The sequence below is a fragment of the Artemia sp. Qi Xiang Cuo genome, chromosome 5 (assembly GCF_049724085.1).
Source record: "Artemia sp. Qi Xiang Cuo chromosome 5, ASM4972408v1, whole genome shotgun sequence".
In the NCBI taxonomy this organism is placed as follows: domain Eukaryota; kingdom Metazoa; phylum Arthropoda; class Branchiopoda; order Anostraca; family Artemiidae; genus Artemia; species Artemia sp. Qi Xiang Cuo.
Window position 1 is genome coordinate 61,324,577 of NC_142798.1, and position 23,230 is coordinate 61,347,806.

The 23,230-nt window shown below is 34.1% G+C and overlaps 1 protein-coding gene across 9 annotated transcripts in view; it reads left to right on the plus strand.

Annotated features, from left to right (window-relative positions):
- LOC148952344 (uncharacterized) overlaps positions 1-23,230 on the plus strand; it is a 363,983-nt gene that overhangs the window by 249,706 nt on the left and 91,047 nt on the right. For all 9 annotated transcript variants that reach the window (XM_089089795.1, XM_089089796.1, XM_089089797.1 and 6 more), the window contains 3 exons: positions 3,430-3,565; positions 18,687-18,869; positions 22,908-23,052. In XM_089089795.1, coding sequence (XP_088945921.1) covers positions 3,430-3,565; positions 18,687-18,869; positions 22,908-23,052 — 464 coding nt within the window. The remainder of the gene's footprint in view (positions 1-3,429; positions 3,566-18,686; positions 18,870-22,907; positions 23,053-23,230) is intronic.

Sequence of the window (23,230 nt, forward strand, 5' to 3'; positions counted from 1 at the left end):
TGTCCCAAGAACTGAAAAGATTGTCTCCAAGTCGGAAAAGTAGAATCAGACAGCATTTCTTATCTTTTACCGTAAATAATTCTTAAATATTCAATTTGTCAATATCACAAAGTAGAGGATATAACACAAATGTCGACTTCCTCGTTCCGTAATACCGCTAGATTACTTGAGACTGTTCCAGAAGTTCATCAAGTAATATAATTGTGTTAGTGTTTTTTTTTCCTCTTAGTGTTTCAAGGCGTGTGAAATCTTTGCAAATTAAAAGTGGCGTGATTTGCAATAAAAAGCCAAAAGGACATAAATCCATACATTTTCAACAATGATTACGTCCTTTTGACTTAATAAGGCAATATATTAAGCAAGATTTGAAATCAAGATGTCAATTTTTAGTTGTGGTTTATTTTCATTAAACTTAATACAGCATAAGCTATGCTGATACTGGTTTGCACATCTTTTACTGTCCGCGAAATACTAGTCTTGTGTTCCCTTCTTTTAAACTATGGTTTATGAACTTGTTTCCTTTCTGATGCTTTCTGACCGTTCCAATCATTAATTTTCCTTGACATCGAAAAGCGGTATGGCAAAATTATATTTACTAGAAAATCTCCGCCTGGATCCGGAATTCTCTCTTAATTTCAGTACTTTCGTTCTATATCTTTGTAGCATGTCACTTACAGCTAATGCACCGTTTTGTTGAAACCTGTCTTCTATGTTATTTTGTTAGAAAGGTGCTCATGGGAAATTTCCGTCCTTTGCAGGAATTCAGATACAATTGTTTGAATTCTCCAAGCCTAGTTTGAATCTCACTCCAAAGGCAAAATAAAGAGACGTTTCTAGAATAATATGTATTTTCTTGTTTTGTTTGTTCAGATACACACGTTGTACATGTCTGATTAACTCTGTGTTAGGACAGACAAACGGGAAGTTTTTCTGTCCAGACTTTCTGAAGAGTACCAACTTGAGTAGATTTCTGAAAATCTGAGACGTAGGTGAATTTAGGACAGATTAGGATAATATAAAAACGGCAAATAAAAGCTTCATTGTGCTGATAAATAATTGGAACATTCTACGTAATAGTTAAAGTTTTTTAGATGGGATCTTAATCCCGTAGGATGTAAAAGGGGAAAATATCTTAGCACATTTTATTCATCTTCTTTTTTTTGCATGTTTATTACTATCATCAACCTTCCTAAAATCCTGTATGTGCAAAATCCTTAAAATACTATTTGATCAAATTAGGAAAAAAAAGATTTGTTTTTTGGAAATTATAATATATTTTCAAAAACCGGAAGATCACGGGGGCCTGGCTCACCCCCTTCCCCCCATCGAGTGGGAACCTCGTTTCAATCCAAAAAATACTATATCTCCCTTTGATATGGGGTTTAGACTCTCGCATTAGAATCGCCATATCCAGAAATGACCAGAATAGTATTTGACTGAAAATATTATATTTTATTCTTTTTTTACTTATTACATTTTAACAGGTTAAAATTCATAAACTTAGTGTTGTCTAAATCTGCTTGTAGTTATTAACTAATCAAAGTGACAAGAAGAATTTTCGTTTAATGAAAGAATATCATAAAATGACATCATTGAAGGAAATCTTAGGCCAAAGGATAATGCTCTGTTTCGACACAAGTGTTTCAACATCTTTAAGGAGCACCAAGACGTTTAGTTGAAATTGTAAATAAGGAATTTATGAAAAAAACCTTTGTTTGCTTTATTTCCCTCTATTTTCAAAATTTCGTCGCTAAGAAGTTTTAGAAATGATGTTTTTTCCGATAGTCTGTCAAATACTTGTGTCAATGTTTGTTCAAAAATTTTTAAACATCTGTTCAGTGCATCCCTTGTAGCTAAGAATATCGACAGAGAAAAATTGGGTGCTATGGTTCAGTGGCCTCAATTAACGAAAATTTAGGGGGGGGGGGTGTATGTTTCAATATCTAAGGGGGGGACAAATATATTTTTTTGGATTTGTCAAGGAAAATACTCTAAAGAGGCATTTTTAATGGAAATATGTAAACCTTAAAAAGGTATTTTTCAAAATCTAAGAGGGAAATCTTGGGAGGGGATGCAGCCCCCTCCCCCTCAATTGATGCTACTGCTAGGATTCGCAAGGTTTTCGGTGGAATTTTGTTGAATTTATTCTTTTGCGCCGTCTGCTTAAAGTCAACAGGTTGGATTGATCAGTTCACTTCGGTTTGCATATCTCATTCGATTCTTAAAATACCTAGAGTTGTCTCTGTTTTTTTTTTTCAGAAGTGGTTAAAATAAATCAGGATTTTGGCAAAGGATTTATATATTGTGTCTTTTGGGACTGAAAACAGGCTCCTTCAAAAAAAGAAGGAATTTATTGTTAAGAGTTCTGAAAAAATCCCAAAGTCATCGTTTGTTGGTTTAACCTTCCCCCCCCCCCCTTTTTTTTCATTGGTATTGGTAGAAATATTGTGTATGTCTTTTCTTTTTACGAAGCTGTCTTTTTCGGAAATTTTGCCCTCCTTTGGTGCAGTTTTTGTTAATAATACAAGTGCAAGTACATACAACAAGTGCAATGATGTAAAACACTATTTAAAATACCCGTATTGCGCACAGAAAAGGAAAATTGTGTCTCCCCTGTAAGAGAAAATTGCAAGGTTTTTCTGTTTCTTTATAGCAGGTGTGAGCTTGTGAGCTCGCTATCACTACGTCTTCTTTACATTGTTCAATGTTGGCAATTTAAAGCGGTTGGGGTGTGAGGATGCCGTAAGTAAAGATTTAAGGGAAATGGGAACTTCCTGGGAGTGTGCAAAGAGGGAGGTTTTAAATAGATGGGGATGGAGGAGGAGCGTGAGTAGCTGTGTTGGTCCCAGGTGGCTTGGAGCTGCGGTGAGTTGTTAGTAGTAGTAGTAGTATAATTCACATACAGTTCACTCGTGTTTATGAATTCTACACCTTCCTCGAAATATGGCTCCCTCCTCCCCCAATCAAACCCATGCATTTGGGGGTAGCACCATATTGTTGCGCAGGAAGTTTTTGTCTATATTTACATTTTTCCTACCTATTTGGCTTTTCGATGTGTAATACCAAACGCATGTCAAAAATGCCTTAAATTTGTCTATAAATATGCTATACGAAAACTTCTCTTAATTCTCGTAATCCCTTGTTGCGTTTTAATGCAAATAATTGTAAAAGGCTGTAAAAATTCCATAATTTAGTTGAGAGTTTGATAATTTGAAACTGAATGTGAAAACATGTCGTCAACACATTTTATGAAAATTTGTGAAGCCCTTTTATGACTTTTAGTATTATTTTACAAAATATTATTCGAGTTTACAGATGCGGAAAGTAGCAATAAGCTTAGTGCTGTGGCTATTTTCAGAAAATAAAACGAAACGACATGCCATAACGTGTGTTTTAAGCTTCATTCTCATGGTTATTTATGTTTTATAGATTTGTTGTTTTTGCTAAACGACACGAGGAACAAGAAGCTCGTCTGAGAGTTTTCTGTATGACGGACGACAAGGAGGACAAGACGCTTGAAACTCAAGAGCATTTTGTTGAAGTGGCTAAGAGCCGTGATATAGAGGTAATTTTCCAAATGCCTAAGACTCATAACATTCTTTTCATGTGTAGAACATATTCCATGGGTTGGGGATTGAATATGTGATGAAAGTGCTTTACAAGCCACGTGTTTTCAAATTTTCAAGTATGAAAAGTTCCTAGAATTTTGATATTCTTATTCCCGATAAATTTGTAGACTAGGATTTCAGTGCCTTTTTTGGCTGGAACAAACAAATCAGTAAAAATTGAACCTAATTAAAGGGAATAGAATCTCAACTCAAGAGCCCTTTGTTGAAGTGAATAAAAGCCGTGGGTGGCATAGAGGGAATTCTCCAATTTTTAAGAATCCTTGTATGTTTTATTCTGAGGAGGAACAATTTTCCTCAAAAAATAATCGTTGATCTTTAATTGATAAAAAGAAAGTTGTATAATCAGTGATCGAAAGGGTCATCCATGAAAAAAGTGTAAGGGACCCCAATGTGTATTGTCAGGCATGATTTTACTGATCTTACAACAATTCTTGAATTCTACGATTTTATGAAATTTAACCGATTCCACAATTATTTTAATAATTTTATCGAAATCTATTACGTTCGGTGAATATGTCATCGAAAGTGATAAGCCAACCAATAATATTTCGTGAGAATACTTTTGCTGAAGTGGAAACGAGCCGTGATATACAGGTAATTTTTCTAATACCCAGGAATCCTTTGATGAGTGTTCAGTTTGATGAGAGAACATTTTGAAAACCTGCTATTTATGGCATACTCTATCCCAAAAAATTAATACAAGTAGGCTGAGTTTTGCCGTTGTAACGCTCAACCTTCATATACCTACCTATATACAGAGAATATAAAAATAAAATATCAATAAAACTGTATCAACCCCCTATTCCTTCCCCCTAGAGCATAATAATAAAAATTAATATTTTGTAAGATCCTATGGTGTACTGTCCTATGGTGTACTGTCCTATGGTGTGCTATGGTGTACTGGATCCTATGGTGTACTGTCTTTTTCTGCCGACAAGCCCTCGCTTTTAAGCAACAACATCAAACTCTCGGCACATTTGTATATGTGTTAGGCTTTTATGGCAAGATTTGTGGATCCTGGGAACGGCTAATGATGATGAACCCACATGATGACCCACACAAAATTATGCGACAACAATAAAGAAAGAAATAAAAGCCCTAATCCTAAGCCAGGGATGTACACAAGGTGGTGGGATGGGGGTTCGGGGCCCGCCCCCCTCCAAAACCCAAAATTTGTCTTCATGTTTGGGCACTTTTTATTCAAATTTTCAAATATATTTGTTATGATTGTCCCACCTCGATTTTTTTATTACCCCCCCCCCCCGGGAAATGTTCCTTTTTACGTGCCTGTCCTGAACCGATATGATAAGGTTTTTTTTTTGGAAAATTTTATGGCTGAGCATTACGAGCTTAACCTATTTCATCTTTTTTTTTTATTGCTCTGTCGAGTGACTTATTCTTCCGTATAGAAATAATAGTATGAGCACAACCTGTTTCTCTGATGAGAGAAACAGTACATTCAAATAATTCAAAGAAAGATTCAATGCTTGTCGGTGAAGTTGGGTTTTTTTCTGTAAAGCGCTCTTTTTGTGTAAATGCAAAATATATAAGTTGATTCTAAGTTCCTTTTGTTCATCTCGACTGTAGCTGAAATAGTGTCAGAAGTTTATTTGTTTTAAAGTTTTAAATATAATGGAAACATCTTTCGAAATTCGCATATTGAAAATCTAGAACTCTAAAATCTAGAAATCTAGAATATCTGAAAACCTGTAAAAACAACAGAGAAACTTGGGTGCGATTCAGAAATTCATCTTCGCCAAAGTGGATTGCTGACCCAATTGTATTGGTAGTTGAGAGAGAAAATGTTTTATATTAAAAGTTTACACAAATGCATTCATTTGAATTTTTTCATAGAAGCAACAGAAAACTTAGGCGTGATTTAGAATTTCATCAGCATCAATCTAGATTTCTTACCTTATCAAATCGATAAGAGTAGTGAGAAAATTCTGCTAAATAAGATCAGAATAGTAGAAGCTGCAGTAATGACGGTGGTCAAGTACAGCTCTTAAACATGGGTGCCTTCAAAAGGTTGAGGAAGATGAGGAAGTTAAAATTTTCCCAGAAAAAATTTCTAAGGATAACTTTGTGAAACCCTTTGACTGACCATTTAACAAACAATAAGTTGTACAAATAATGTGGTTCGATCCTACTTTCAAGAGCTATATTGAAAGAAACGTTAAGAGAGGCCAAATTTTACGAATGAATGATGGCAGATTGCCAAAGATTGTGCTTTTTGGCCGTATATCTGGGCACAAGAAACAGGGCTTACCCGAACGAGGTTGCAAGAAGTCATGAGAAAAGATTTATAGGAAATCGGAACTTATTGGGATGGTTAAAGAGCGAAGCTTTGAATAGATTAGGGTTGTGTTGGCCTGGGATGGCTTGGCGTACTGTGAGTTGTTAGTATTAGTAGTAGTATGTGGCAGGATTTCTTTAAAAAAAATTAATACTATAAAAAATTTATTGTTAAAAATTTGCAATAACCTGTTTCTCAACCTGAAGGTCGTGACCGTAGTGAAGGGGTGGGGGATTCCAGGCGCAAGGTATTAGTTGTGGTCAAACATAATTAAACAATTATGTACGAAACGACTTTTTATTCATTAATTAATGTATATTTCTCAATTGTTTAAACAAGTTTAAAAATTAAAATTTTGAAAAATGAAAAAGTATGCATCAATCAACCATTAACGAGGTGATTAACCTCCACTTATAAAACAGGTAATTCGTGGAATCATCAATTATTTTAAGTGTATCGTGTGGTGACTGGCTTTAGCGTACTTTGATAACTAGAAAGGTTTAATTACAGTGAGATATACATCGAGCAATGAAGAGGAGGGGGGAGCGTAAGAGCTTATTAAGAGGAGGGAGGAAATCACCGAATGAGTGAACTTATCTTGATGCCTTTTGCAAATGGCTCATTCACAGTAAGAATTAGCTAACGCCGGTATTTAGAAACAATCGCGTGCAGCTAACGCCGGGCCCATTCATAACTTTTTCAGGAATTATATTGGTGTTTCTAAATTAGATATTTTTTGTTAATGTTCCGTCATAAAGGGGATGAAACTTTTTATGTATCGTGGGGGGCTAGAAGTGGTGAATAAGCTTGGCTGAGAATTCACGAAAATGTTGGGTGAGGGGGTATTTTATTTTTTTTTTGTAAATAAGATACACAAAAGGTAAACTAGGGAGGAGGCGACGAAATTACCCCTAAAAATACATATGTCGAACTCTAGAGGGAATAAATACCCATCTCCATTGTATTCCTTGCCCATGCAGTTTGGATCGCTAAAGAAGCTAAGAGGAGGGGGAGGGGTTCCGGTAGGACATCGGAAGTGTCCTAGTTTGGGTGGTAGTGATGATGAGTCTTGGTGAAGTGTAAGTAAATGCTGCCCCTCCTTTCTTTTGAGGTGATCATGAAAGGCCTAAAAAGACTCAAGACCCTAAAAGAAAGGAGACATGGGGCTTGTCCGTATCTGGTTTGATTATTAATTCTAAGGGTACATTAAGGGTCCGGTGTATTTCCATCCTTATTGGAAATAAATAACGATAGGACAATGATGAACATTCTCTTTCTCTGAGAAAACTGAGCGTAGAAAGTTCTTAAGCTATCTTATCAGACAGAAACAGAGTAATTGCTTCTTGATGTTAAGTGAAAGGAAATTGCAAAAACCAACACACGTGATTAATCTGTTTGCGTTTTGATGATAAATGAAAGGAAGCAAAAAAATTAATGATAATAATTTCTTGGATTTTCCGAGTATTGATTATGTTTCTGTTCCTTTCTGGAGTTGCATGAAAATTAAAGAGTAAAGCATAGATACCTGTAGATACTGCATATATACTTCCCTTAACATTTTATCTCGAAATGGGTAAGATTTTTTACATTCGATTTATTTTGTTATTTCTTCATTATGTGTGTTTTTTATTATTATTTTTATTAGTTTTCTGCTGATTACTGCCATTGAATACATTCTAAGACCACATATTTATATTTCATTTATTATTTCCTTTCCTCTCTTGTTTTCATACGTTACTGCCATCGATTTATGACAATTTGGATTCTTTAGTTTTATCGACTGTTCTGCTGTCTTGGAAATAAATATTTCTTTTTTGTTCCAATACATATATAATGGAAAAGGTGATTTTGTCAGAATCTGTGTTTGTCATTTTATTTCATAATAATAGAAACCCGATGATATACAAAATGCAACAACAATTTAAAATTGTTTCTAAAGCTGTTTAAAGTCTTGTTCCCGTTAATGCTGAATTTGATTTTATTGCAATGTTTATAAATAGCCTACAGTTTTTAGGCCAAGAAAATGTATTTTGAAAACTAAATTTACACTAAATCCACTTTTGTACTAATATGTAGTATTTTTATACTAAAATTAGCAACTTTTATACTAAAATTCAGCAACTTTTATAAAATTTAGCACTTTTATTCTAAATACAACACTTTCATCAGTATTCTTATAATTGTCCACGATCTTAGGGTAATAAATTAAGAAAAGTTTTTGTTGGACTTTCCAAAAGAATATTTTGTTTGACAGATTAATAAAAATCGGATTGTTTCTACACTCAAAATCCTGAAATTATAAAGTTTAAAGCTAAAGCTGTAATGCTCAATTTTGCTTCTTTTTGTTTTATTTACTGTCTTGAAAGTATTTATGTTTATTATTTTATTCTATGATACTAGGAAACCTAATGGGATGCGAAATACTCGATTATTTTTTATGAAGAAGATGTATAAAAAAATGTTGCTCTATCCCGCTTTTTAGGGCTATAATGAGAGAAAATTTTGAGGGGGCTACAACTCATTTTGTGCATAAAGAATGACCGACTGTCATGATATTTTGCAACTTAATAGAACCTCTAATAATACTTTCCTGGGAAGCGATTGGCTTTTAAAAATGCTGTACATAAATTGAAAGATTCAATTGCCATACAGTATTGCATTTTTTATTCAGTTACGGTTGCTTGGAGAGGATCTTATGTATATTATGTTGTGTCTTTTTTAAGGTCGGGTTTTTATATTATCGTTTGGATTTTTATCGCTGTTTTTGTTTTATTATTTTGCACTGAGGATGGCCTTGACCAAAATATTTGCATTGTAATCTATGTTTTTCACTGGCTGTTATTATCCTCGTTTTCTCTCTTCTTTACGTTTTTTTTTCATTTTGACCAACTGTCAAAGATTGATCTTATGAGTTATCCGTCTAAGGCCAAACGAATGTCAAGCAGTGCCCGAATGGGGTTGATAGAGGTCATAAGAAAAGATTTAATTGAACTTGAAACTTCTTGGGAGGGATAAAGAGTGAAGCTTTGAATGGATTGGGTTTGTTGTTTTTAGTAGTCGTACTATTTATGCATGTTATTGATTTTTTTTCAATGAGATTACCAGAAAAGATATTTCTAAAAAACTAGAAGGAGAAAGGAAGAAAAATAAGAAATAGTAGCAGTCCTCGATTCTCTATCAATATTGTAAGCATAAAAAGTACCCATTCCGCTTATTTGAATATTTTGCTTTAAATTCCCCAACAATTTCCTTCAACAAGTATTTGATTTGTCAGAGAAATCCTTTAACAATGTTAGCTAACAATTTTAAGTTGGACAGCGGAAAAACAATTGTTGGGGAAAATGTTAGCTAACAGTTTTCTGTTGGACGGCGGAAAAATCCCTTAAACCCGTCAAACGGCTATTTCAGAGGCCTAAATTGATTGCAAAGCGTTGTTTCTCATGGATTTTACAATATTCAAACGATTGTTTTTTGGGGTTTGGGGGGGGGAGGAACCTAGGTTAGGTGAAGTTACGTATTTAATATATGCAATGTTAAAAAAAAGTCGTACTATTTACGTATGTATTTTCAAGTTGTATGTATGTATTCTTAAGTTGATAAAGCCCTATTCAAAACTGATGCAAAGACACTGATACAAATAAATAAAACCGTTCTGTTTATGTGAAAGCATCATAAAATATATGGCAACTACATTAAAAATGAAATGTGGCTTCGGAAGGGGATGGTTGCCCCCTCCTCAATACCTTTCTCTTTGCGCTAAAGTTTTGTTTTGACCCAATTTTTAAAGAGTGGCTACTGAAACACGGGGGCTGTTTAATTAGTATAAGAAGCTTCTTTTTTTTAAGTGATAGCAGCTTTAGGTAAAGAGCTAGGCATTGAGGAGGGGGCAACCCCTCATATACGAAATCATTTCTGTTTGTTTTAGGTTATAATTTTACTCCTTACTTTCAGTTAGAAAACTTGTTTTTTTTAATTTAATTTCTGATCGTTTCCCAAATAAGCCGGTAAATCTGGCTCACCTCCCATGGAATACATCCCCCCTCCCTCACGGGAAACTCCTCTGTGGAAATTTCATCCAACGTAAAGTGCCCCCCCCCCCCGCCTCCATCGTCAAATTCCCTCCAGACAGTTTCATCCTCGCTGACCCCCCCCCCCCCCGTAAAATTTCTTACGAACGATTCATCCTGGAAAATTACCCTTAGCATACTTTCATTTGAAAAAGATTTTAATTTCTAATCGGTTTCTTAATAATTCCGGAAATGCCCCCTTTTGTGGAGATTTTTCCCGGAAATCAAAACACACGGAAAATAGCCCCCGGATAATTCCATCGGAACATCTCCACATGCAAAATTTAGTCGGCAAAGAGAATGTAAGACAATTAAAAAAAATTCATATAGGAATTCTGTCAAATCGCCCCAGTGTAAAGTTTCTCCTGGAAAATTCACCCCCCCCCCCCCAGAAATGTCCCTCTCCAAGAAAGATTCTCCCCATAGAAATTCACCCCATGCACAAAATTCCCTCCCCCACACCCTTCCCGAAAAATGGTTGTAAACTTCCCAATAACAAATATTATACGTAAACTACGGGAAAATTTCATAAACTTACAGGCCTCTCCCTACGGACTGTGGGGGCGTGGGAGGTCATTTTACTCCTAAAGACCACTATTTGATCTTTCAACTATTCTGAACAAAATGGCTGTCTGAAAATTTTGATCGCATAACTGAGGTAAAAATGGGCGTGGGTGGGGGGGGGGGCAAGTTGCCCTCCAGTCTTTTTGGTCACTTAAAAAGGCATTAGAACTTTTATTTGGAATCAGCATAACACGCTGATTTTTTTTTATGTATCTATGTTATTAAAATTACGTTTTTTAGAGTTTTGGTTACTATTGAGCCGAGTTGCTTCTTACTTACAGTTCGTTAGCACGAACTGTTTGACCTTCTGTCTTGGCTTTACTCTATTAAGGTTTTCAAGTGTTTGATCAATTTTTCACTTTGGTCGGTTGTTGTAATTCGATATGCGGTACAGTCTACTACATGACAGGAATTTGGCAGAAAAACGAAAACAGGAGACTTTTTCGGTTGTTTATTTTTACTGTACTGTACAGGACCAATTTACTGTACAGGACCAATTACTTTTCCAAAGAACATGTTCATAGGAAGTTAAAGTTCAATACACACTTGTACCGAGCTACACATCAATTAAAAAAAAACAGATAATATTGTCTCCGGCATACATCGTGCTGGTGTGATAAAGTATTGTTGTTATTCGATGTATAAGTCCCATTAGAATCGAATATTTTGGTGCTTTAGCAAGAAAAAAAAAGAATTAATTTGGTTCCTCGATGCTATCAATTTTTAGGGCGAAAATAGGGCTTGGTAGGTTCAGTCTCTTTTGGGAATAAAGATTGATAGGACATTGATGAATGTTCTTTTTCTTTGATAGAACCAAGCGTGGAATTTTATTAAGCTCTCTTAGCTGATATTAGCAGAGAGAGAGAGTAATTGATTTTTGGTGTTAAACATAATTGGTTGCGAAAAATCCTGTTATAAACTTGCTTTCGTCTTTATGGTAAATGAAACTTCAGTTTAAAAAATGCAATGAGATTAACTTATGTTCATCACCAACATTTTGTAATACTAGTTGCTGAAGGAGACAGCACAAATAAATAATATTTAGATTCTTTTATTGTAAGTTAGCCCAAAGTGACAGGAGAAAATCTTTTTTTTGAAAGGGTGCTGTTATAAGCAGTTAAAGCATATATCACATCATCTAGGGTTGGGTTCATCTAGGGCTAGGGTTGATTTTCTTCAAAAAAATTTATGAAGGACACGAGATAGGCCTAAAACGCCAAAATAAGTACAAACAGATTGTTTAAAGCAAGATATAATTCGGTTAGGCTTTAATTTCTCGAAGAGGGTACTACTTCCCGATAAGGCCGCTTGGGAACCTAGTAAGGGTCAATAGGGGTCCATACTATGCATTAACATATCATTAATTTTGTGTCTGTAAACTCGTTCTGCTTATCATTGAACATGATCGTGGCAACATTTGAGCTAAATACTGATTTTAGGCTTAAAAAAATGTCTCTCGATAGTAAAGTTCTTTTGATGTGTACAAAAACTTTTAGCAGAGGACAATTAAATGATTCTGGAAATGCGTTTTCTCTTATCTAGAGTTTCTCTTGTTTTCTCGCTATTCCAAGACTAAAGTTGGGTTTAACTTTTAAGTTTATTTACGTCTAATTTGGGAATCCATGAATGGAATAGACACAAGCTTGCTTTGTTATTTCCGCTCAGGTTTTGACAAAATTCCCAAAATGTCTGACAATGTTGAGGGAATTGTTGAAGAATAATTAGATTAGTTGCTTCACTAGGAAAAAACAGAACGATATCTTGGCAACATCTATGTGAGTTTTGATTTTGAATCATTTTATATTTGACAACTTAGTTTTATTAATTTAAATAAGATATAAAAATGTATTGTTCATTTTCCAAGCAATTATTCCGATGAAAATTTTGAATGGCTATGAATAAAACAACGTATCATTCTTACTTGTTTTGTTCTTTTTTAACATATTCACAATATCTTTAGCATATTTATAAATATTAAAATAATAAGTTAATATATTTAGTCCATTTCCAGACAAGGCATAAAGAGGGGAAATAGCAAGGCAAATAAAGATGGGAAGAAGATAAGAAGGAAATTAAAAAAAAGATACTTTCCTAATATTGTATTTTCAAGTTCTCTCATCAGACTATTCATCTTAATAGAATTCAGAAACTAATTTCCTCGCCAGACAAAAGTAAACTTAATATCTAACAGTTTCTAGCAGGATTCGTAGAACTCAATGAACTTTTATGACAAGAATAGGATGTCTAGATATTCAAAACACGAGATAAAGGAAATGGAACTTTAGAGTAGGTCATAAATACATTAGAAAAAACACGATTTAACCCCTGAATGCGGTCTTGGAACGTATTCAACATGTCTAGTTTGTCAATTTTTAATAGTTTGAAATGTGTTGTTGCAGTCTTTTGAACAGAAAATGGTTTACTCTGAGCATCTGTTTATCATCATAAATATTCAACTCATAAAAAAAAACCTTTACTACAATTCTAAACAGTTGTTATAACATTCGAAAAATATTACGCGCAGACAAGGCCGTATTCAGGGAAGGGGTTAGGGGACTTGACCCCCCCCCCCAATGTTTGTCTGATTCGTAAAATCGTTATAAAATACATAAGACACATTTCTGATGTGATCTTAAAGTGTTTTTTTTACCCCCCCCCCCCCCAAACAAAAATCATGGATACCGCCCTCCGTATAGGTTATATGAAAGATCATAATGTAGTGTTAGCATTGCTTAGGACCCCAATTTTTTAAACAATAAATTTTAAATAATCTGACCTCTTACATCTCATTACATCACCAGTTTAAATGCTTAAATGTACCTGAAAGTTACGTGTAAAAACAAAATATTAACATGGCCTGGGGGATTAATATTAAGGTTTTATTGTAACCTGGTGGATGCAATTTCCTTAGAATAGCAAATACTTAGGGATATAGGGCCAACAGCCCACCTCCGTTAATTGCATGGAGCAGGTCTTTGGGTCCGTAAATCTCAGGTCAAAAATTGGAATTTTCCCATAATTTACCGTATTTACCATTAATTCTACCATTTTCGGGGGAGGGGGTTACCTACATACGTTTCTACCCATGGAGTGCCCCCCCCCCCAATAAATTTATTTTTTGAAATCTCTAAAATTGCGTATTTAATCGCATATCTGTGCACCGGGTGTTTTATAAATTTTCCGAAAGCTTAACACGATTGTATAAATTAAGTTAGGTTGTTATTTGTTTAATTAAGTTAATTGTATATTTTTAATTTTTAATATATTTTTAATATATAATTAATTAATATTTTTAATATATTTTTAATTGTAGATCTGTAATTGTATTTAATTAAAATAATTGTATAATTAAGTTATATTATATTTGTTAAATTCGTTAAGTTAACTTAACCAAGTTAAGTTAGTTAAATTAACTATAAGTTAACTTGCTTTTGTTAAGTTATATTTGTGAATAGCAAAGTTTTCTATTTGTCCTGTTTCTTTTTTCTTAACTGAGTACCACGGTTAAAGAGTTAAAAGGTAGTAAATTTAATCAAAACTCTGTATATTCGAGCCACCCAATGTAGACATAATTGTAGGAAAAGGGTGCAATCCTCGCACAAAAATAGACGTAATACATATAGAAGGAATTGTAGAGAAACTATTCAATCCACAAAAAAAATAATAATAATAATAATAATAAAAAAAAAATTCAAGCATAAGGTTGATCACAGGGACAAGTTTTAAGTTACACAGGAATCATCTAACAACAAAGTTCATGATCAATCTTATCTTTACCAAAAATTTTCAATGCTCGGCAGATTATATTTATTCTTTAGCTATTATTTAGCTTAATATCTATATTTTATTAGAAACATAATTTGAACCGTTTACAGAAAATTTTTGTTGACGACAATTATAGAAAATACCTATGAGTTTTGCAAATGTTCGGTCTTGTTTTTTTTTGTAACTCGAGTTTGAACTTTAATTGCTTTTCAGTTCAATGCTCAAGTGTGTTGATATTGTTTGTCAGAGACAAAAAATACCAAAGGAATTAAAAGCATTAACTGTTTTGTAACTTACGTTGATTTGCATTTTTTTTTTTTGTCAGCATAAAGACTAGAAACACAACCATCGTTTTTGCAGCTAAAAATTAAAACTTAAATCAAATTTGGCAAAGCCGAACTTATGATAGGGCATAGAGTAGATCCTTGTGGGAAAAGTGTTTATTAGTTATAACACTTCTAAGAGGATTATAACTAATATAACACTTTTATATTAGTTAAAAGTATTAAAATTATTAAATTTTTTAAAGTTAGAATTATTAAAATTATGGTAGTTTTTCGAAGAGCTACCTATTAACGCTGGTTACGATGATCCCAGAGCTGGTTACGCATCTACGAATTTTCTTCAGGGGGATGGGAGGGCAAAGAAAACCCTAAAAATCCCATCACAATTTTTTTTTATATGCATTTTTTTTACTTTTTTTACAAGACGAACAAAAATCTCGAGGAGGGGACTCAATGAATTAATTATTCATTGATTTCCGAATCAATAACACGTCTAAAATTCAAGTGACATCATTGAAAGACTAAAAAGAAGAAGATTTTTAGTCATTTATCATTTACATTTTAAGCTAAAATTTAAAATTGGATAATAATTTATTATAATTTGTTTTTCTATTGCTTATATATACTGTACCTTGCTCTATATTTAAATAACTGGTAAGTGTCTTCATTATCAAAGGAGACGTAATGAGTTACTTCTCTGTCTCCTTTGTACAAATTTATGTAGAGTGTTTTTGATTAATAAAGTTAAGTCAATTCAAAACAACACATAGGCAATCACGTGGGGCTATACAACGGGTAGCAGAAGCCAGTATTTCTTCAGTGCATTTAAAATCAGATTTAGTTGGCTTCCTATCATTATAAGAGAGTATGCCTTATTTTATCTGGCCGCTAAGGAATCGAGTTGAAAATTTCAAGATTTTTTTTTTAGGGGGGGGGGCGGGTGAAGGGAATTATAAGGGGGTGTTGTCCCGAAGGGAGAAAAATCGTTTCCCTGGTTATAAAAGAGTGTATACCACGGTTTTGCTTTTGTATGCCCGTCGTCCTTCAAGCTTTTTGGCTAATTCTGGTGTGAAAGACATTTAAATGTTAAACATTGTTTCAGCTAATATATGATTTTAAACGCTGGTTCAAAAAATTTGTTATCCGATAACTAAGATTAATTCTCTTTCCAAGCCATTTCTCACTCTATAGTTTTGTGATAGCATGAAAACAAGATAAACTTTAAATGAAAGGATATATATTTGTAAAAATTTTAGTTACACAAAAGGACTGTGCTTCCGAATGAAATTTCAGTTTTAACCAAAAATCAGTATGTACTAATGCATGTTTTCTCGTAACCAAGTAAACTTTTAACATCGACACGACCAAAAATAAATTGAGAGATGAGTCCAGGCAGTAAAATAAAACGTGAGAGCAGTTAAGCTTGACACTAAACATCGATATAACCTAAAAACTAAACATTGATTTAACATTAAAGTTACTATTGCAATTACGGCACACAGTTACATTGATACTACGGACCTTTCATTGATCCGTCTTTGACCTGGTTCTTGCACTTTTCTAGACCATATTGATTGGGGGTTCTGTTAAGTATATTTCATTATAATATATTTCAAATATATTTTTATTGTTCTAATATATTCAAATGTAAATATATTTAAATATATATTTATATTATATACACTTCTTATTTATTTATATATAAATATTATAAATATATGATATAAATATTATATATTTATATTATTCAAAAATAAATATATATTATTCATATATATTCATTAAATATAGTTCAAATATATTAAATATAGTCATATGTGGGATTGGTGTATAATTTCCCCTACCACTTCAAAATATTACTTTTTACGATATCAGTACACCCGAAGTCAGCCGAAAGTATAATTTCACGATTGGGCTTTTACGCCACCATTATTACCACACTTATCAATAAAATAAAAGGGATATAAAAATTTATTTTATCGTCACAGTCTTCAAGCATATTTGGTCATGTAACTTATTTTTTTTTTTTTTTTTTTTTTTTTTATGGAAGATTCTGGACCATGACATTTGGCTTCAACCATTGGACCTTATTGACTAGACTCCAAACGTCAACAAATTTATATTAAAAAATACAAGACGAGTTAGACATCCCGCGGATAGCATGTATAATATACATGGGTGGATGGATATAATTTTTGCGGATGGCATGTATCATATTGTGATGACAAAAAAAAACTTTGTAAACTTACATCCCAGCGGTGGTTGTCTTCTACACTAGCAATATTATTAAGTGCAATCCGTCTATTTATTCTGTTTTTTTAGTAACCTATATCGCATATGGCCAGTTCATCTCGTGAATCAAATTATTAAGATTCTGAATCACGCAAGGTCCTTGCCATTCATAAAAAAGGACGCGCGACTATCGTAAAAAAATAGCACTGTTTGGTATCTACATATCAAATAAAATTGACTTTCAGTTGCTTCTTAGTTTCTGTGTTTTGAAAATAAATAATGACTTCAATTTCCTGCATTCTGAACTGTTCTTCTTTTCTTGCATTCAACACTCTCTTGCAGCGGGATTGTTCAAAGTTTTCTACGACTACTAATTCAAGTTTTTTACATCATGATGCCAAACCTGCGCAGAAACAAAGGCAAATAAACAGTAATAATTATTATTACTAGATGGCGACAATTCCCGGAAGTCTTGCTAACTATCTACAATAAACAAAAGGAAGCCTATTAGGACTCCTGCTAATAGGATTAGGCTTCTACAATAAATATGTTTGTCGAACTTGGAGATTGAGAAGAGAAGAATTTAATTCCAACTTAACTTTGACATATACTTGGACATAGCTGGCGTATATTCATATATTAATAGAGGAACAATTTGGATATCACCAGGGCGGGGGTCTGAACTGGTTAGTTTTGCTAGACATTTCTGAAGGTTTTGATATTAGCACTCAATGTTAAGGACTATGAGTTCATTTAAAAGTTGAAAGTACCACTAAGTGTGGTACTTACCACAGTTACCACTGTAGTGGTAACTGTGGTAATAAAAAAAAGAAAAAAAAATCGCTCGCTAATTGTATGGTAAGTAGAATACAGCTCAGTGACAGGGGGAAGGGTGTAGGGATTTCAAATTCAGCTCAGACAATTGTTCTAATATTAAGGAAGTTGAACAAGTCTTGCTACGATCCGACCCATGTGTGGGTGAAGATTGGAATTTCCGAAATCTTGTCACTTACATATATATTATTTGGGGCTGTCATATTGCAACAAAACTAGACTGGAAGTAAAAGTTAGTGTCTTAATTGTGTCATTGGGCTTCTTGGGCACAAACGCGCCTCTTCCAGGGACTAAAGGTAGATCCCTAAATTCATTTCATCAGGCGATCTACCAAAGTAACTTGTATGATCTTAACTGAACCTGGTAGATATTAATAGTAAGTGTCCTAGTTGAACTTTTTGGAGGTCTATTTCTGACCTTACCTTAATGGGAGGGGGGGGGAATCAGTCGCTACGTTTGTGTCATCTGAATATTTAAGTTTGTGAGAGGTAAGAATAATTAGCTTTTGGGTGCCCAGACACAACCTATCTTTAAAGAGAAAAGGGGTCCCTATAGGCATGGTACTAGACCATCCACAAGGGGAGATTGCCAAATACCCCCTCACCCTCAAACTTAGCATAAAGTAAGAGTCGGTGTTTTAGTTGTTTTTTTTTTCAATATCTGGACTGACTGCTGCCATTGTGGAAAGGAAAGGAAACTAGTAACTAAATTCTTGTAATCACGACATTTGACAAGGATTTATCATATATTGACCAAATTTGGACAAAAGTAAGCCCAAGTGTTGAAGCCTTGCATTTATGATTTTGGAGAGTCCGCATCAATTCTGATTTAGCGAGAGGTAATAAGTAATTCCTTCTTACCTCGGCACATGCCAGACGAGGATGTAGAATCTCAACCAAAGATGGTGGGAAGCAAAAGTAAGTGTCCTAATTGAGCCTTCTCTATGATTCCAGATTCTGGTTGTTTGTTGAGCACTCCGTTACTTTTCTTACATCGATATTTTTTTTTCTTATAGGTTCTTGATAATAAATCTCAGTATCTTGAGTTTGGTGGAAATTTGGTACCTGTAACAAAATCTGGAGAACAATTATCCTTAATATTTAAAGCATTCAGAGAAAATCGCCTAGCTTTCAATGCAAGACTTCGTGACACAGCCTCTGAACCTGTTGGAAGGATTGCTTTTATGAAAGATGCCAGGGTAAGCTTTTGAATATCGCACTCCCTTCTTGTTTCTCTCTCTCTCTCTCTCTCTCTCTCTCTCTCTTTCTGTCTGTCTGTCTCTCTTTTTATCTATCTCTTTCTCTCTCTCTCTCTCTCTCTCTCTCTCTCTCTCTCTCTCTCTCTCTCTCTCTCTTCCCTTCCCTTCCCTTCCCTTCCCTTCCCTTCCCTTCTTTGTGAATCAGGACTAAAATTTTCAGATTCAAACAGGAATAAATTTAAGTTATTTTTGGAATCACATCAATTCTTATTCAGCAACGCACATGTAGGTTTTCTTTCTAAGGTTTCTTCTATTGTGCACGAATGTCGCGTGTTTCTAAGCGTGAGAAAGTAGCTGATAAAAAATCACTGTGATGTCGAACATATTTTAATATAGAAACAGCATAATTTTACCATCCTTTAAAAGTGACAGTGGCTCAGACATGCTCATTTTTTATTCGAAACGAAACTTTACGAGCAACGCGGGGAAACCTTAATTAAATTTCAACGGAGAAGGGTTTGAATCGCGAGAGTTGGAAAGACTTACTGAGAAGAAAAAACACTAATGTAAACAAAGCTTAACATAATATTGCAAAGTGCACGAAATCATGGAAATGTTTCTTGAGTCATTTTGATGATATAAAAGAAGAAAAAAAATAGCAAAAAAGTTTGAAATTGAAAAAGTTTTTTCACTTTTGATTAATCTTATAGGAGAAAAAATAAATATTAAATATATTGAAAGGTTTTCGGATTTTGCAGTAGTACATAATTCACATTAGAACCCATTTCACGTTACCATTTCATAACGTAGGCTGATCAAATAAAGAAGTGTTGGGGGGGGGGTCTGTGTTTCCATAGATTATTTTTACTCCTTTCTCTAGATTTTGAAAAAAATACCTTTTGAGGGTTATTTTTATTGAAAATTCGGGTTTTTGGCTTTTTCATTTATAAAGTTGAAAAAAATTTGCTCCACCCATCGTATTTAAAAATACAATTCACTCCTCCTCCCCCCCCCCCTTAAATTTTCCTGAATTGACTCCACTGAACGTAATTATGTAAAATGGTCTATTATTGGTCAGTAAAAAAAAGTCAACCAGTCAAAATTAAGTTTACATTCTTATCGACCTTAAGTACATCAGTATGATCGTCTGCTTAGCCCATATAAAACTACTATAAGGCATCGAGAGTCTCAAAGCTAATGTGTAGTTATTTCGAAGCCATTCGGTCCTGGGGGTATCAAATGTATTTGCAGCTGCTAAAACTGACTACATGTTTGGGTAATCCGACACTGTCTAGAGTAGTGCATGGAACAACATGTGTAAAATGATGCTAAGCGAACTGATCAAAGGCAGCGCAATAGCGCTGCCTAAATAAAGAAGGACGTGGGCACAATTTTTTTTTTTTTTTTTTTTTTTTTTTCGTATCGTATCGAAGCAGGGATCTTCGTATCGAAGTTGTCGTAGAAACTTCAAAAGGGGCTCATTCGATTGGAAATTAGAAGGGTTTGTGCCCTTTTTAATAGTCGAAAGTGATTGGAGAGTAACTAAACCCCATCCGACGTCAAACATTTCCGGGGACGAATTCTATCAAGACTTTGAAAATATCATTTTGTTTTACGTAGCTGAATGATTTGAAAACTAATTCTCTGAAATATATAACCCCCTCTCAACCCCCAGATCAAAAGGCGCAAGTTATATCCTGGCGACATATCAGGTATATATAGAAACTGTTGTCGTAGAAACTTCAATAGATAGCAATTTTGTTCAACATAGTTGAAAGTTCTGGAAATTAAGTCTTTGAGGATGACAAACCCCCCAGCCCTCAGGGCAAGGGATTTAAATTTTGCCCGGGGAGCATAGAAGGCGTTTATAGAAAGCGTTGTCGTAGAAACTTCAAAAGGGCTCATTCGGTTAGAAATCGAAAGGGATAGTGCCTTTTTTAATAGTTGAAAATGAGTAGAGATCAACTAACGCCCCTCTCACGCCCACCATTTCCCCAAACATATTCAATCAAAATTTTGAGATAGCCATTTTGTTTAACGTAGTCGGAAGTTCTGGAAATTAGGTTGTGGAGGATGAAAACCCCCTCACAGCCCTCAATGCAAGGGTTGTAATTTATGCCCTGGGGGCATACAAGGTGTTTATAGAAAGCGTTGTCGTAGAAACTCAAAAAGGGCTCATTCAATTGGAAACTGAAAGGGCTAGTGCCCTTTCTAATAGTCGAAATTGATTGGAAGGCTTGACATTTTTATAGTTAAGATCGATTTGGTTACAATGTATTTTTTTTTTTTATTTTTTTTTTTTTTAGACCAGGGCACTTCGTATAGAAAGAGTTGTCGTAGGAACTTCGAAAAGAGCTCATTCCATTGAAAATAGAAAGGGCTAATTCCCTTTTAATAGTCGAAATTTATTGGAGGGCAACTAATCCTCCTCCCACGCCCACCCGCCCATTTGCCCATTATGTTTTAAAACTAAAATGCTGCCTTAAGATTAAATCAAAATGCACTGTGTTAATGCTAATTCCCAATAAGGCATCTCAGCAGTATCCCAAGAATGACTTTCGGGGCTACTTCTGCTCTTAAAATTGAACCAAATCAAAATTGCTTAAGTGTATCCAAGCTATCAAAGAAAGTAAACAGATTTTTTGCGAATGGTATCAAGTTTTCTATTTCAGGTCAACTGTGTCAGGTCAATTTGTGTCCAGATTTTTGAAAGGGGGTATATTGTTAAAAATTGCTGAACATTTTTCTCCAGCATACAAATAGTAGGCCAAACTATAAAGTCTTAAGATAACAAAAAGATTTAAAGTATTACTTACTTTTTCCCTGAAAAGACTATGTCAATATAAAACAAACAGAAATTAATTGAAAAAATCTTTTTCCACAAAATAAGTTTTTCAAAGGATAGTAAACAACTCCATGAAAACAAAAATCAGCAAAAATAAAATCAAATAATCTACCAAGTGTGAAACTACCACAAATCAGTATCGATAAGTAAATGAAACCCTAAACGAAGAGAAATTAGAATAAATAACCGAGTCAAACTCATAACGAGCAGAAATTAACATGAATAAAATACAAATGAATGTGCATTGTCAGTTTAATATACATATATTGATATTTAGTAATCAAAATCTTAATATTATAAGATTTATTAAAGTTATAAAAGTAAAAACATTTATATTTTTTCAGTAAAGTGCAAATTATGTTCTGGCCTTGGGAAGGCATAGGGGTTTTGAGCCCTCCTCATGTTAATTTCTGCTCGTTTTGAGTTTGACTCGGTTATTTATTGTAATTTCTGTTCGTTTTGGGTTTCATGTTTTTTACTACCATAGCCTAACTGTTGTGAAGTTTTATTGATTTTGATATTATGGATAAATTCAAATTGTTGATGACTTTGACTTGATCGCTTGTGATTCTGATTTGAGAAACTATGTTAACAGTATGAGCGTCGTATGCTGGGACTGGAGGGTCAAAGTTTTTCGCTGGTTAAATAAAGAAATGGCCAGAAATTGACCTTAACTTTATCTTAGAAGAGATTTGTGTTGTTAATGCTCGCATATGGGAGTAATGATAAGGCTAACCCTTCATCTCACCTTTATTGCACTCTACTAATGTCTTTCGATTTTCTCAAACCATGAGTTGTTTTGTAAATCGTATAAAGCTGAATTGCTCCCCTCATGTGCTTGCAACATGTCCTTGGCCATTTAGGCTGACTTTTTTTTTATGGGTGTGTCGGTACTCTAAAAGCATATACCATTATCCACTCATAAGGGATTTTGTAAATTATCTCTAGATCATATTTATTGTTGGTGGTTTACATGTTATTTAAAAAAAGTGATAAAAAGTGTTTTGTAAAGTGACTTCTGGGAGGTCCTCTGTTTGCCACATTTTGGAGACGGATAGCCTAATTCAAGATCAAACTGCATTAATAAGGAACAGTGAAAAATAATACTGATCTTATTCCTCTCTAGATTTGCCTCTTCTAAAATCATTGCACGTTCTAAGTGAATTTCTTGAAAAAAAATCATTTCCTTATAGGTTGGTAAGGGGGAACCACCTCAGACTCCTGTTTGCAACTTGAAAGTCACTCTCCCAGAAAACATTTCACCAGAGACTACATTGAGCGAGCCAGACTTAAGCCTTTTACAGAAGAAATATGGAATTAGACAAGATACAGGTCTTGGTAAGCCAGTTGTTTACTATTAGAGATGAAAATAGTGTAATGTTAAAGGATTTCCCTGGAGTGGAGTAAATGGTGGTAATTTCAGAAAATTTATGTTAAAGATTCGTTCTCTAAAGTAAGGTAATAAGGGGAAGATTATGTTGACAGTTTGATAAAGGTAATTAGTGCGGTTCGTACT